Source organism: Hyposmocoma kahamanoa, unplaced genomic scaffold (assembly GCF_003589595.1).
Source record: "Hyposmocoma kahamanoa isolate Upper Pololo Valley unplaced genomic scaffold, ASM358959v1 63, whole genome shotgun sequence".
Lineage (NCBI taxonomy): Eukaryota > Metazoa > Arthropoda > Insecta > Lepidoptera > Cosmopterigidae > Hyposmocoma > Hyposmocoma kahamanoa.
Window position 1 is genome coordinate 3,725,880 of NW_020653851.1, and position 14,213 is coordinate 3,740,092.

Sequence of the window (14,213 nt, forward strand, 5' to 3'; positions counted from 1 at the left end):
GGAGAGTAAGGTGCAAGTCAAAACGAAATAATTTCAATATTTTTTTATTTAATTGTTTTATGTAACAATAAGGTTTTTTTTATTTTTACATTGTTTTTACTCTAAATTTAATCAAATTTCTCGAAGGAATTATGAACACTGCACCTGAAGTAGCCGCACAAGCTGTGGCACTTTTGCAGTCTGGACTTAGTCAGCGTAATGTAAGGACACAACTGCATTTAAGTCGTTCCGCTGTTGAAAGGTTATAACCATCGGTACTTAGAGACTAGCGGCTATGTTCGCCATCAAGGAAGACCACGATTTCGATTTTCATGACAACGGAAAGGCAAGATCGATTTATCTTCACGACGAGCTCACGAAATCGTCAACTGACTTCAGTACAGATCCAAGAACAGCTTCGAGACTTTCATGGAGTGGCTGTTAGCGCTAGAACTGTAAGAAGGAGACTTAAGGAACGTGGTCTAACTCCACATAAGGCAGCTAACGGGCCCAAATTGACACGAGCTCATCGAATGGCGCGACTCCAATTTGCACGAGAACATTTGCATTGGACTCCACGTCGGTGGAGCCAGGTACTCCTCACTGATTAAACTAAGATTATGGTCTATGGTAATGATGGAAGGAACAAGGTCTACCGAAGACAAGGAGAGCGTTTTGTGCAGTGTTGCATTGAAGAGAAACTGAGGTGTGGCGGGGGTTCATGGACAGTCTGAGGAGGAATGTCCACCGAAGGCAAAACTGCGCTTGAGGTTGTGACGGGGCCGCGGCTGCCACCATTAAATGCCGACAGATACATTCGCCAGTGCCTCCAAATTCATGTAATGCCATATGCTGGCTTTGTAGGCCGAGATTTTATTCTCATGCATGACAACGTAAGAACGCATATTGCAAGTGTCGTCACGGAATACCTTCATGACGCCAGTATTACTACCATTCAATGGCCAGCACGTAGCCCGGACTATAAATGTCCGTCCCATAAATGCTCTATTGGGTTCATACCCAATAGAGCATTTATGGGACGAACTAAAGATGCGTGTTCGTGCTCACCACCCAGCCCCGCAAACCTTACCGGAGTTGAAAATTGCCATTGAGGAAGAATGGGAGAACATTCCACAGCATTTCATATTGACGTTAATTAACTCTATGCCAAATCGCACAGCGGCCGTTGTCAACGCTTTTGTAGGCAATACAAGTTACTGAATAGACAATTTTTTTCCGATAAGCCACTGTTTTCTTTAAAATTTCTTTACTACAGTTCCATTTGACAAAGGTGAGTTCAAGACTCGTGACACGTAAACTCGTTTTTCCCTGGTTTCACAAAATCAAATTTTCAACAAGGACATACGGAAATGACGTTTAGTAAACCAGTTTCAAAATTGCATTAATAGTTTTTCATCAATCAAACATATTTTTCAAGCTTAGGGCATAATATTAAAAATGCAAGGTAGCTCGAAATATGTGTCCGGGAGTGTATTTTAACTGAAATTAATTTTATGACCAATAATTGTTCCAAAACTATATTAAATTTTACGAATACTATATGCCTGTTGTTGGTAAATTATTTGTACCCAACTGTTTCATTTAATTAATAAGAAAAAAAGATATTTGTTGATCAAGGGACCATACAACAAAATTGTATGCACCTACTCTGCTGGCGACAGTGTAAGATAAAAAGTATGCTAAGTTTACAAAACAATACGTTTTCTTTAAATTTTTGACACCATGACTTTATAAGAAAATTATTTTTTATATACTGAAGCATCCTACACAAATCATCCATATTATTTGAATAAGCACAAGACTTCAAAAAAAATTAAATTGCCGTTTCATGTAGGAAATTTAAAAAAATCTATGATTTAGAAGGATCGAGTACATAACCAGAAATAGAGATGAAATAAGGGCCATACATTACTGGTAACTCATCAGTGATCTCGTTTGCACTGAAATAAAGACAGCGCCAACATCTGACCTGTGTGTACGGCTCTGTATATTCCAAAAATGTACCGTATTTATGGTAATAAAGACAATAATATATCTCTAACAATGGGACTGTTCCATTCGGTGGTGTGGGAAAAACAGCAAAACATCTCTAGCTAACGTATCTTTTTGGAAAATATTTTAGCTTGTCGCCAAGGTTCAACAACTATATTCGATACCTCCAACTAACACTACGCCAACTTCATTTTTGGACCTGTTCTGTTTTTATTTTGTTTTTTGTTTCTTTAGGTTTTTTTTCACAAAATTCATTTTTTAGTTATTTTTATTTTGTGTTTTGTTTCTTTATTTTTTTTCCATAAAATTCGGGGAGGATAATATTACTAAATAAAAATGGCTGTATACAAAAATAATAGAAACTGACCAAAAAATAAAGTTGGTGTAGTGTTCAAGGGAGGTATCGTATTGATCGTTCACCTTGCCATAGACAATCTGTTTTTCATGATATGTATGATTCGAGTATGGTTTACAACTCCTTCATCTCTGAGCTATTTTATTTAGACAATGCAAACTTGCAATGTTCGTTGCCCGTGGTAGTTCAGACAACTATTTATTTATTTATTTATTTTTACCTCTTACAACTATCATTACAGGTATAACCTAATACAATAGTGTAGTTACTAACAAAATATTTACGTACATGTTAACTATAACAAAGTTCCATTGATATTCTACAATATACAGCCTGTACGAATTCATTCACATTCACATTCACTAGTGTGATGCAGGGGCAAGAACATGTCAAGCTTGACACTTATGATTTAAATTTGAACTTTACACCTCTTGCAACAAGAACAGTTCATGGCGTCAAACTCGGTGTGCTCTTTACTGCCACTCATATTAAAAAAATACACCTAACGTAACTTGTGAAAACAAATAAATAACGCCAACATTTTAAATTTAGAAAATAAATAAATAAATAAATAACGCACACACTCAACATAGCCCCGCACTAGGGAAACCCTGTGTCGCGGGTGCCATGGACACACATATAGACAACCACAAATTACACCCAAACTCACGAGAGAAATAATTGCAGGCCATACAACTATTTCTCCCGGCCCGGGAATCGAACCTGGGACCTCTGCGTGGCAGTCCGGCATGGTAACCGTTCGGCCACGGAGGCAGTTAAATAAATAAATAAGTAAATCTAAATATATAAATAAGTAAATCTTAAATTGTAGACTTTATTTCATTTCGACGTGACCAGAAATTGAGGAACACAAACTAAGGCTAACGAAACAAACCGAGTGTCCTCGGTTGCGTGGGGCTGTTGCGGAAGACTATTTTGTGTTGCAACCCCTAACATAAAAATATGAAAAATGCTCCCACACGCGTTTTCTTTTGCCTCAGTACCACCGCTAGAGTCATTGCTGCTACGAGTAACAACTACCAAGCGGGACAGTATGGCCAGGTAAATGTTCCTCTGAAGTCGCAACTATCAACAACAAAACAAAATTACGTACGTTACGTACTGGAGAGATAGTGTCTTATGTGTATGTATTATGTGTTTCCCTACATTTTTGTCGGTTGTAAATAGTGTCCTTGATGGACCGCGCAGCGTCGCACAGCATGGCGGGAATGTTCATAAACCAGCGTTTCCAGCTATCAACTATCATATCCGTGGCATCAGTATGTGCTTCTGGCTATACTGTCAGAATTGAGACATTATTCTATCACATCAAATATTTATTGGGTACTTAATTTTTTATTATGGCCACACTGAAAAAATCCGGAAATGATTATCGTCCTTCCAGCTGAAGGAAAAACCATTTCTCGTCCATTCTGTTGGAGTCTTTCTCGGATATTACACGCTGTCTGTAATCCGTGGTGAGTGTCAGAAGAAATTGTTCAGTGCAGTGCCAAACAAGTGTCATTTGAATTTTTGTTGCCCAAAAATAACTGTGTTAGTATCAAGTCTACTCTTTATCCAGTTTTTTCACCAAAATATGGTCCAATTAACTTTCGAGTCACAGTGGTGTAATTCTAAACCCGACTTAAAATGTGAATGGTCTCATGTTGAATTAGTGCTAATGGAGTTAAATGTTCTTCGTCTTATGTTTTAAGTTGTTCTAAACAGTTTTTATCGTTCTATTTTCAAAATATGCAAGGTTGCTTACGCGTCACACTTGTGCCCTGACCGGTACACTACCACCACGTGGTTGATATACTTTTGTTTTCTCCATTTCTCAATCGGCACATGTTTTTTGGTACAAATATTAGTGTTAGATTGCTGGTCCCAGTGATCTTTCCCGGAATATTTCCTGCAGATTCAGTAAATTATCCATAATGGCCGACATCCATTGTGAAATGTCAAGATAGGGCGAGGCGGCCATGCGGCGGCCATATTGCCGGCCGCGTATCGGTACCTACATGAGGCTACGACCTTGCTTTGCCGGTGTACGCGAGTAGTGTATGCGCGAGTCCCGACGAAGATTTTTGTTCACTTCTCAATCGATTTTAACATTTCTTTTTTGTTTGTTTTAGATTAACCAAAAATGGGTAAGGAAAAGATTCACATTAACATTGTCGTCATCGGACACGTCGACTCCGGCAAGTCCACCACCACCGGCCACTTGATCTACAAATGTGGTGGTATTGACAAACGTACCATTGAGAAGTTCGAGAAGGAGGCCCAGGAAATGGGCAAAGGTTCCTTCAAGTACGCCTGGGTACTTGACAAACTGAAGGCTGAGCGTGAGCGTGGTATCACCATCGACATTGCCCTCTGGAAGTTCGAGACCGCTAAATACTATGTCACCATTATCGACGCCCCTGGCCACAGAGATTTCATCAAGAACATGATCACAGGAACCTCACAGGCTGATTGCGCAGTGCTCATCGTCGCTGCTGGTACTGGTGAGTTCGAAGCTGGTATCTCCAAGAATGGACAGACCCGTGAGCATGCTCTTCTCGCCTTCACACTCGGTGTCAAGCAGCTAATTGTTGGTGTTAACAAAATGGACTCCACCGAACCCCCTTACAGTGAGCCCCGTTTCGAAGAAATCAAGAAGGAAGTCTCCTCATACATCAAGAAGATCGGTTACAACCCAGCTGCTGTCGCTTTCGTACCCATTTCTGGATGGCACGGAGACAACATGTTGGAGCCATCAACCAAAATGCCTTGGTTCAAGGGATGGCAAGTTGAGCGCAAGGAAGGCAAGGCTGAAGGCAAGTGCCTTATTGAGGCGCTGGACGCCATCCTGCCCCCTGCTCGCCCCACAGACAAGCCCCTACGTCTTCCCCTTCAAGACGTATACAAAATTGGTGGTATTGGAACAGTGCCCGTCGGCAGAGTTGAAACTGGTATCCTGAAGCCTGGTACCATTGTTGTGTTTGCGCCTGCCAATATCACTACTGAAGTCAAGTCCGTGGAGATGCACCACGAAGCTCTCCAGGAAGCTGTGCCTGGTGATAATGTCGGATTCAACGTCAAGAACGTGTCTGTCAAGGAATTGCGTCGTGGTTACGTAGCTGGTGACTCCAAGAATAACCCCCCCAAGGGTGCCGCTGACTTCACTGCGCAGGTCATTGTGCTCAACCACCCCGGTCAAATCTCAAATGGTTACACGCCTGTACTTGATTGCCACACAGCTCACATTGCCTGCAAATTTGCAGAAATCAAAGAAAAGGTAGATCGTCGTACTGGTAAATCCACTGAAGACAACCCTAAATCCATCAAGTCTGGAGATGCTGCCATTGTCAACCTTGTTCCCTCTAAGCCTCTCTGTGTAGAGTCCTTCCAGGAGTTCCCACCTCTGGGTAGGTTCGCCGTGCGTGACATGAGGCAAACCGTCGCTGTAGGTGTCATCAAGGCTGTCAACTTCAAGGAGGGTGCTGGTGGCAAGGTCACCAAAGCCGCTGAGAAGGCTTCCAAGGGCAAAAAGTAGCTAGCGCTGTTAACAGCACAATTCTTCATCAAGCTGCGATACTTCATACACCGTAAGGTGTTCCGAAGGAAAGAAGGGCTACAACTCATTCCTTTTCTATATTTTTACAAGGCTTATACTGTAACATTATTTTATAATTTATATAAGGTTATACATATATCTGAAATATTTTGTTATGACTGCAACTAAAGTGTAAATTCATAGAATAAAGGTAGCCTCCAATAAATTATTTGAGTAGTTTTTTTTTTAGTTTTCCCTGAAACAATATCAGCAAGCATAAACTAGTGCATAAATTACCATAGAAATTATATTCTTCAACAAAGAATGTTTATAGTATACTTAAATTGATTGACATTATTTTAAATCGGTTTCAACTATAGTGAAACAGAACTACATTCCAGGAGCAATCCAGAGACACCTAGTCTGTTACAGTTATAGAATGTGGTTTCCTGTAACCTTGCTAGATTATCGCGATTTAAAAACAATGGGATCATTCCTATATCTATGGGCTATACCAAGCCATAATATATTATGTCTTTTGGCGATCCTTAGGTCAGTGTCAATTTCAATGTATTATTTTCAGCTAATATTGATCAAGGTAGGTATAGGTAGAGTAACGAGCACGTCAAACTTGACGCTCAACATTTATTAAATTCAATTATCAATGGTCCAGTGCCCAACTTGATATGATCTTGAGTATATATACACACATTCCGTCATTTACGAATCGTTTTTTCAATTTGCAATTTAAATACAAGTCCCATCAAACAACTTCAACAATAAATTCATAAAACAATTTATGTATGATGCAAAACCACTCTGGCTTTATTCAGAGACAAACCAAACTAGAGCAACCTACCTGTAAAAATGTCGTCGGGGTACCTTAGACTATCTTTATTTTTTTCAATCCTCTGAATCGGGTACTGATACCAAACAACTGCTACAAAAAAATCCCAATAGTTACTAGGACTACCCAATGGAACTAGTGGGAATGAAGGTTTATCACCATTATGCTCCGTTATGCCCATGTTATGCCGCGCGTGCTTGAAGTTGACGATGTACGCGGATCTCTATTTTAATGTATAATTCCTATTCACGTCATTTGCAGAGGGTGTAATTCACCACATTTTTTAAGTCAAATATGAATGACAAACTTTAAGAACATACAGACAACACATACTATTGCTGAACATGGCTTAGCCCAAACCACAGGCAATCTGAAACTTTTGAGTTTATTTATATTATTTATTTACTCAAATATAGGGGCTAGGTAATATAAATAAATTTATAATAATTAATTATCACGGAAAGGGACTGTTCTCTTGGAATAGGACACTTACATAACGCGGAACTATTGCAATTTTCGCAATTGCATTTCAATTCCTATATGTAGGTATACATAGGACATACGAAAATAAAAGTAGCGCTTTCTAGGCATGAAGCGGAGCTAAAATTAGCGGCTCCGTAGGTAATTTATGAAAGGAGGTGAATGTATCCCGGAAGCCTATACTGAGTGCAAATAGTATATTCAGTTTCCTACATTTTATTTTAATAGATTATTTTATTATAGATCGGTTATCAAGGTTTATAGCTATTTGTTATTTTATTAATCATGACGACATAACTTTAATTTATAACTATTTAAACAATAATATCTGCATGGCATTAGATGACAAAATAACATCAAAAATATGTTTATTGAAGCAGGTTAAACCATGGATAAACATTACACCTTAATTACAAAAGTGTAAATTTACAAATTTGTAATTAAGACAACACATATTGTGTAATCAGTATTTATTGCACAACATTGTGCCTCCCCTACGTCATGTTCTTTTCCAGATAAATAGTTGCTGAATATGAATATGAGTCATGGGCACAAAACTTCATAATATTTGAATCATGAATGCACTATCTCTTTCAGAATCATGTAGCAAGCAGCAGCGTTAATGGAAACTAGACTGTTGATTTGTGTACTTAGATACAAAGACCGCTAAATGGAGGTTATCGAACTCATCTTCTTTATCGAGGTAACAATAGATAGATACGTAGTCTTGGATTTTCTTTACTTTATCAGCAGATATCATGTATTTTTATTATACCTAGGTAAGTAGTACGAGTACCTACATGCTTGCATAATTATTACCGTCATACTTGCACGCATGATACACTACGACGACGGCAAGGATTTGAGTATGATTTTCAGTGCTCACTGCAATACTCAAGTCCTGAGTTGAGTATTGAGTAGAGTTCTGGAATACGACCCCAAGTTAGTAATGATTAATGGAGGTCAAATAAAATTGAATTTCAAGCATGCGTTACAATAAGCTTCTTATCGTGGTAAGATGTTTTAGTAAATACCTAACCGTGGAAATTTTAAAATCTACACATATAACTTTCACAACTCGTAACTCATTTATTTACGGAAACATTGTATAGAAGTTTCAACAAATTAATTATAATAACCGTGTGTCAGACAAGCACACCAATTACCCTGTATTATGAGTACCAAAGCAACGGAATCGCATGGGCCACTATCCAGAACACCCAAACCAGGACCAATTTAGAAAAGTTCACTTATGAAATTGGTTCAACCGGGAATCGAACCCGGGACCTCTTCATCCAGCGCCTAACAAATGAAACCGCTAAGCCACCGAGGTCGTCCAAATAAGTATAGTTTCACCTAAGCATTGCCAAACTATAGGTAGGTACACAAAATTTAGAACGCATTCTGCACCTGTGCAGGCAGAACTGCTTTAGGCGACGAAAATATCGTACGGTTACTTGTAGTTTGTCTTGTACTCGAATACCATCGTAGTCCACCACCGTAGTACCAATTTTCCTAAAGAAAAAACAGAGCCTACACATGGATCACATCAAGTTAGCACCTGAAAATAAATTTTCGCCAAACTACATATACACAAAGTCCAACCCCAAAGTAATTGCTATACCTACTTTTGTACAAAAATGTAAAGGGTCCAGTAGTGAATTGCACCAAGAAACCAATAACAAACAATATACTATTATAATTATTCTTCACGCTATGTTTCTTATCCAATATTAAAAACAGTTTTTTGTTAACCCTATATACTGTCCCATTACTGGGCAAAGGCCCAGCAGTGGGACAGTAGATAGGTACATATAATATACAGGATGTATATTTGAAACGGGGCAGCAAGGCCAGCCACCTTAATCGTTTTAGTTACAGGAAAACGGTTCTAGAAGACTATCCATGAATTATGAAGACGTTTTGATTGGCATTCACAGATTTTGGAAAAATGGTACAGTCAGCAAGATAAAAGGCAATTTTTACAATTTTTTTTATGCCATTCGATCCGGTATCTGTTAAGTGTTTTTGTTAAGGTTTTGGTTAAGGTGTTTTGTCGATCGACACTGACGATCGAATGTCGATCGTATCTGTAGGCACCTTTATGTATTTAAAAAAATAAAAACAATAACAAAAAGCAAAATATTGCCTGCAGCTATGCGAATGGTCTCGGTGCTCAGGAAGGTACCGGTACTGGCAGAGGGTAAAGCGTGTAGCCAGTGGCCAGATTCCCACCTTGGCAGAAAGAATAAAAAGTAATAAGTACCAAGATCTCGGCTGCGACTATCTATTTACAGCCTTTGGAGTCGAAACCATTGGCCCGTGGAGTCCCAGTGCCCTTCATCTGTACAAAATTTTATCGAAAAAATTAATTGACTGCCTGGGAAACCCAAGGGCCAGCAGCTACCTTGCCCAACGCATTACCATAGCAATACAAAGGGAGAACGCTGCTAGCATCTTGGGCACCTTGCCGCGGGGACCCCATTTTATTCATATAATTTAAAAATCCTAGTTTTACTTTGTAGTAGTTGCTTTTATTGTCTTTTTACGTTACCTGTATAATATCTTTATTAAAACATTTTATTTTTCTGTGTTCCGTTCATCTCAAATTAGGACCGTAGTTTGCTCAGGTGAATAAGGTGAAACCAAAGCGCTTGGTACAATGCGTTCCTATAATAATTTAAGGGTTCAGGTGAGCAAAACAAATTTATGTGTGGTTTTACAGTTTATTATTTAACTATTATTTACAAGCTATTGTAACTATTATTAGCGAACACGATAGGTATTTATCTAAGGTTATAATTTTCGTCAGGCGGTTCTCCTCGTATTTGACGTTCTTCCATATCTAAGATAGCGTTAGCCCATTCCTCATTTCGTAAGTATCTACGGCGTTTCACGTACGGTGAATATACCCATTTGTGGACAACTACAACGACTGTTGTTACAGATATAGCCATTAACATTTTCACCGTTGGGCTACCTTGCTTAAGCCATGTCCTCACCGCCTGCATGGTTTATTTATCGTCAACACGCGTCGCAGATATATCAACTACTGGTTCAGCAACTTTAGTCTTCATGAAATACTCCACTAGCAACGGCTTCCAAATGTAAACCCCACCGAAAACACCTAAAATCGTGACCAAGACAAGTTGACCTCTAGTTACTCCTCTAGGTTTACGAATACGTAACATGTCGTATAAGCACAATTTTTACATCAGTAACATGATTTACTAATCGGATTACTTAAAATAAAGTAACATTCTTCCAATATTTTAAGGTTATTTTTATATAACCTCAATTATTCGTAACTTTTTTATATATTTTAATGGCTCGGCACTCTTAAATAGTCATAATTATTGAACCATGTATGATGTATCTGTGTGTACGTACTTTTAAATCAATCGATTTTGATTTCCTTTGCGGGGATACCACACAATTAAAAAAATATGTGTACGGTCTAGTTTCACTCGGAGTTAGAACGGGCCTACTCTAAAAATATAATACTCATCTGTAAAACTTTTTACTAATAAAATTATAATAATTATTTCATATATTTAATTGCCTCAGTGGCCGAATGGGACTTGTCGGACTGCCACGCAGAGGTCCCAGGTTCGATTCCCGTGCCGGAAGAAATATTTTTATGGCCTACATTCATTTATCTTGTGAGTTGGGGTGTAATTTGTGGTTGTCTATGTGTCTGTGTACATGGCACCCGCGACACAGGGTTTCCCTAGTGCGGGCTATGTTGAGTGCTTCGAGGATGGAAAAAAATGAGTGCTTAGAGGATGGAAGTTGAGTGTGTGCTTTATTATTATAATTCACGTTTAGGTATTGGCTTAGCCAAAGCCTTAATAAAAAAAATCTCATCTGTAGGCTATGAACGGGGCTTGAAATAAAACTACATATTGCTATCTCCTTTGCACTAAAGCGAATTGCTATTTACAAACAAAAAGCGACAGTCTGTTATGGCGTGTAGGTATAGTGTTCTGTTGGTTCTGTGGTTATGGCTCGACTATATAACCTTTAAATTGATAATAAATCCCTTTCTATATTTCTATATTTACAAAATTACAAAACAAATATACGAATAAAATCATACAAAGTGATGATGGCAAGCTATCCAAGAAAAGTTCCTAACATTTTAATAACAGGTATTACAATATTTTAACAGGTAAAACAATAACCTGTTGACCAGTAGTAATGTGTATTTTTCCTATTTTATCAGCTATGCAAGTTGTTCTAAGACAATTATCTTTGTTGAGACAGGCACCCCTGGAGTAGGCAAATCAACAATTTCCGGGTTGGTGGCAGAGAAAACAAATTTCATATGGAGAGAAGTTTCAAAATTGGCTGAGGAACATCATTGCTTAGATGAATACGATCCTGAATATCGGTGCCCCTTGTTGAATGAAGACAAGGTAAAATCACATCATCATCCATAGCCAGACTTCACTGGATATAGGTCACCTACAGTCGTCATTATAATAATAATAATAACGCACACACCCAACATAGCCCCACACTAGGGAAGCTCTGTGTCGCGGGTGCCATGGACACACACATAGACCTGGCGATGAAAGAGACTCTCTCTTTCTCTCTGACTCTCTCGGTCTTTTAAGGCATTTTATAACGACTAGACTCCATTTTAAAGGACTCAACTGTAATATTAAAACTGGAGGTTCAAGTTTTTATTAATAAGACTCAATCGTTATACTAAAAGACTTAAACGGCTTGAATGACTCGAGTTGTTTGTAATGGATTTATACCTACTTTAGTCTTATTAAACTCGAGTTTAAAAAATAAAAATGACGTAGTATGTAGTAAATAATCACGTTTATTTACTTATAATAAAAATTAGGATTCAAAGAGTGATTTAAGCAATAGGTATGAGAGTTAAGACCTAGTTATATAATGATTGCATACAATACTTTTTCTGCAAGTAAATTAAAATAATGAAATACAACCAATATTTAAGTCTATGGAAATCCAGTTCTAACATACCCTCTTTTTTAGTTTGTGTAATATTGGTCTGTAACCACTTTTCTTATTATGAAGTCCTGGTACTTTTGTTTAAACTTCTTTAGAAACCCGTGCACTGTAGTGAGATACAATTTATCTGTAATACATAGAACAAATATATACATAAAAATCTCGCCTGTCACCCATTCAGGGGTAGGCAGAGACTGTGGACCTCCACTTAATACGTTCATAAATGTTTCATTCATCACTATGGTCAAATGACAGTATCAGACACTAAAATTTGATAAAATACTTTGACTGTTGGGTTCTGTATCCATTCATTTTTATATTAAAGGAACAAATAATTCCCAAAAAACAAATTCTTGAATTGGTTATAATTAACTGACTTCTGTGAACAAAGCTACATTAACATTATCCATCAACTGTAAAATAAATATGTTGTGGGTAGAAATAAAATCACGCCATAAGGCTCATGACTCGCGACTCCCGAGGCTATAAGGCGCCAGTCATTTTAGTAATTTTAGTCTTACAAGTCCTTTATGCTTCCTAGAGTTAAAAGACTTCGACTTGAATTAGTCTTCAGTTTTAGTCTTATGACTCAAGACTTGAGGGTTAAGACTAGACTAGTCACAGAGGTGTTAAAAATTAGTCGAGGTTTTTTAAAAGGCCTTAAAAGACTGAGTCTTTTTCATCACTACATAAACAACCACAAACTACACCCAAACTCACAAGAGAAATAAATGTAGGCCATATGGAGGCAGCTAATTTACATTTTTTTTACAAGTTACATTACATTACAAGTTGGCATTACACTACACACATTTTGTAGTAGTCTCATTCATGTACAGCAAATGAAATCAAATTATAATGGTAAGGCAATTGTTATGTGTCTATGAATTACGCTTTAAATGGCGGATCAGGTTTGGGTGAAATGCTATGTGAAGAAAGATTTTAGAATTTTGTAATAATTATTTTCTTTCTAAATGCACACAGTACAAAATTTTCTTCTCTTAAGGAATGGGATTCATTTAAAACTATTTCTTTAAATTCCACTTTGATTAAGATATGTGTTTGTTATTTCAGCTTCTGGATGTAATGGAAGGCTTGATGGTGAAGGGTGGCAATATAGTAGATTACCATGGCTGTGACTTCTTCCCTGAGCGCTGGTTCGATGGTGTCTTTGTGATCAGGACTAATAATACTGCTCTTTATGACAGGCTTTCTGCTAGGTAAGCATATTAACTTGTGTGGTGACTCTGACAGCCCTCTGTGCGTATTCTAATTATGCAACAAGAACTTATGATATGACTACTTGAAGATACATATTATTATAATGTGCCAAATAAATATAGAGGATTTTAAGACTTTCGTGGTTATTCACTAAATGATTATCACTAGTATCACGTTTCTTACCACGGTATGACTTCTTTTTATTTTCCCGATATTTCGTTGACTCAACCCGTGACCATGGAGCGTGCAACCGTTCCGAAATATCGGGAAAATAAAAAGAAGTCATACCGTGGTAAGAAACCTGATACTAGTGATAATCATTTAAATATAGAGGAGTTTGGCAGGTCCACTGCCCGACTCAACACTTGTGAAACCTCCAAAGGTTTAACAACTTAAGGGCTCGTAACAACAATATTATCAACCTTTGGTGTTGTTTTTGATCTATGTACTTTGATCAACTTTCAACTGTTTGTAATTTCTTTGGTAAAACCCATGTAAAACCTTATTTTTTATATAAAAGTATTTATTTTTCTACTAGAGGCTACACAGGCAAGAAGCTAGAAGACAACATTCAATGTGAAATATTTGAAACCCTATTGGAAGAAGCACAGACCTCATATAAACCAGAAGTAGTCACAGAGTTGCAGAATAATACAGAGGAACAATTACATGAGAATGTTGACAAAATTATGAACTGGATAGAAAAGTGGAAGGAGGAGAATTTATAGTATAGATTTTAATAAAATTTGTGTTTAATGTTTTAATTTTTGTTTTTAATTATAAAATACTAT

At 37.6% G+C, this 14,213-nt stretch overlaps 2 protein-coding genes across 2 annotated transcripts; both read left to right on the plus strand.

Annotated features, from left to right (window-relative positions):
• The first annotated feature begins 4,482 nt into the window (after positions 1–4,482).
• Positions 4,483–5,999, plus strand: LOC113230005 (elongation factor 1-alpha). The gene has a single exon (XM_026463727.1). The coding sequence runs from the start codon at positions 4,494–4,496 to the stop codon at positions 5,883–5,885; it is 1,392 nt and encodes a 463-aa protein (XP_026319512.1). The 5' UTR covers positions 4,483–4,493; the 3' UTR covers positions 5,886–5,999.
• Positions 6,000–11,206: 5,207 nt separating this feature from the next.
• LOC113230475 (adenylate kinase isoenzyme 6) lies at positions 11,207–14,167 on the plus strand. The gene is made up of 4 exons (XM_026464418.1): positions 11,207–11,363; positions 11,479–11,630; positions 13,276–13,421; positions 13,961–14,167. Exons 1-4 carry the CDS (start codon positions 11,318–11,320, stop codon positions 14,148–14,150), a joined length of 534 nt encoding a protein of 177 aa, XP_026320203.1. The 5' UTR covers positions 11,207–11,317; the 3' UTR covers positions 14,151–14,167.
• Positions 14,168–14,213: the final 46 nt, after the last annotated feature.

Excerpts from the sequence above, each read along its gene's own strand:
- LOC113230005 (XM_026463727.1), top strand. The coding sequence starts at position 4,494 with ATGGGTAAGGAAAAGATTCACATTAACATTGTCGTCATCGGACACGTC.
- LOC113230475 (XM_026464418.1), top strand. The coding sequence starts at position 11,318 with ATGATGGCAAGCTATCCAAGAAAAGTTCCTAACATTTTAATAACAG. Across the intron at positions 11,364-11,478 it reads TCCTAACATTTTAATAACAG|GCACCCCTGGAGTAGGCAAA; the intron begins GTATTACAATAT and ends TTGTTGAGACAG. Across the intron at positions 11,631-13,275 it reads CCTTGTTGAATGAAGACAAG|CTTCTGGATGTAATGGAAGG; the intron begins GTAAAATCACAT and ends TTGTTATTTCAG.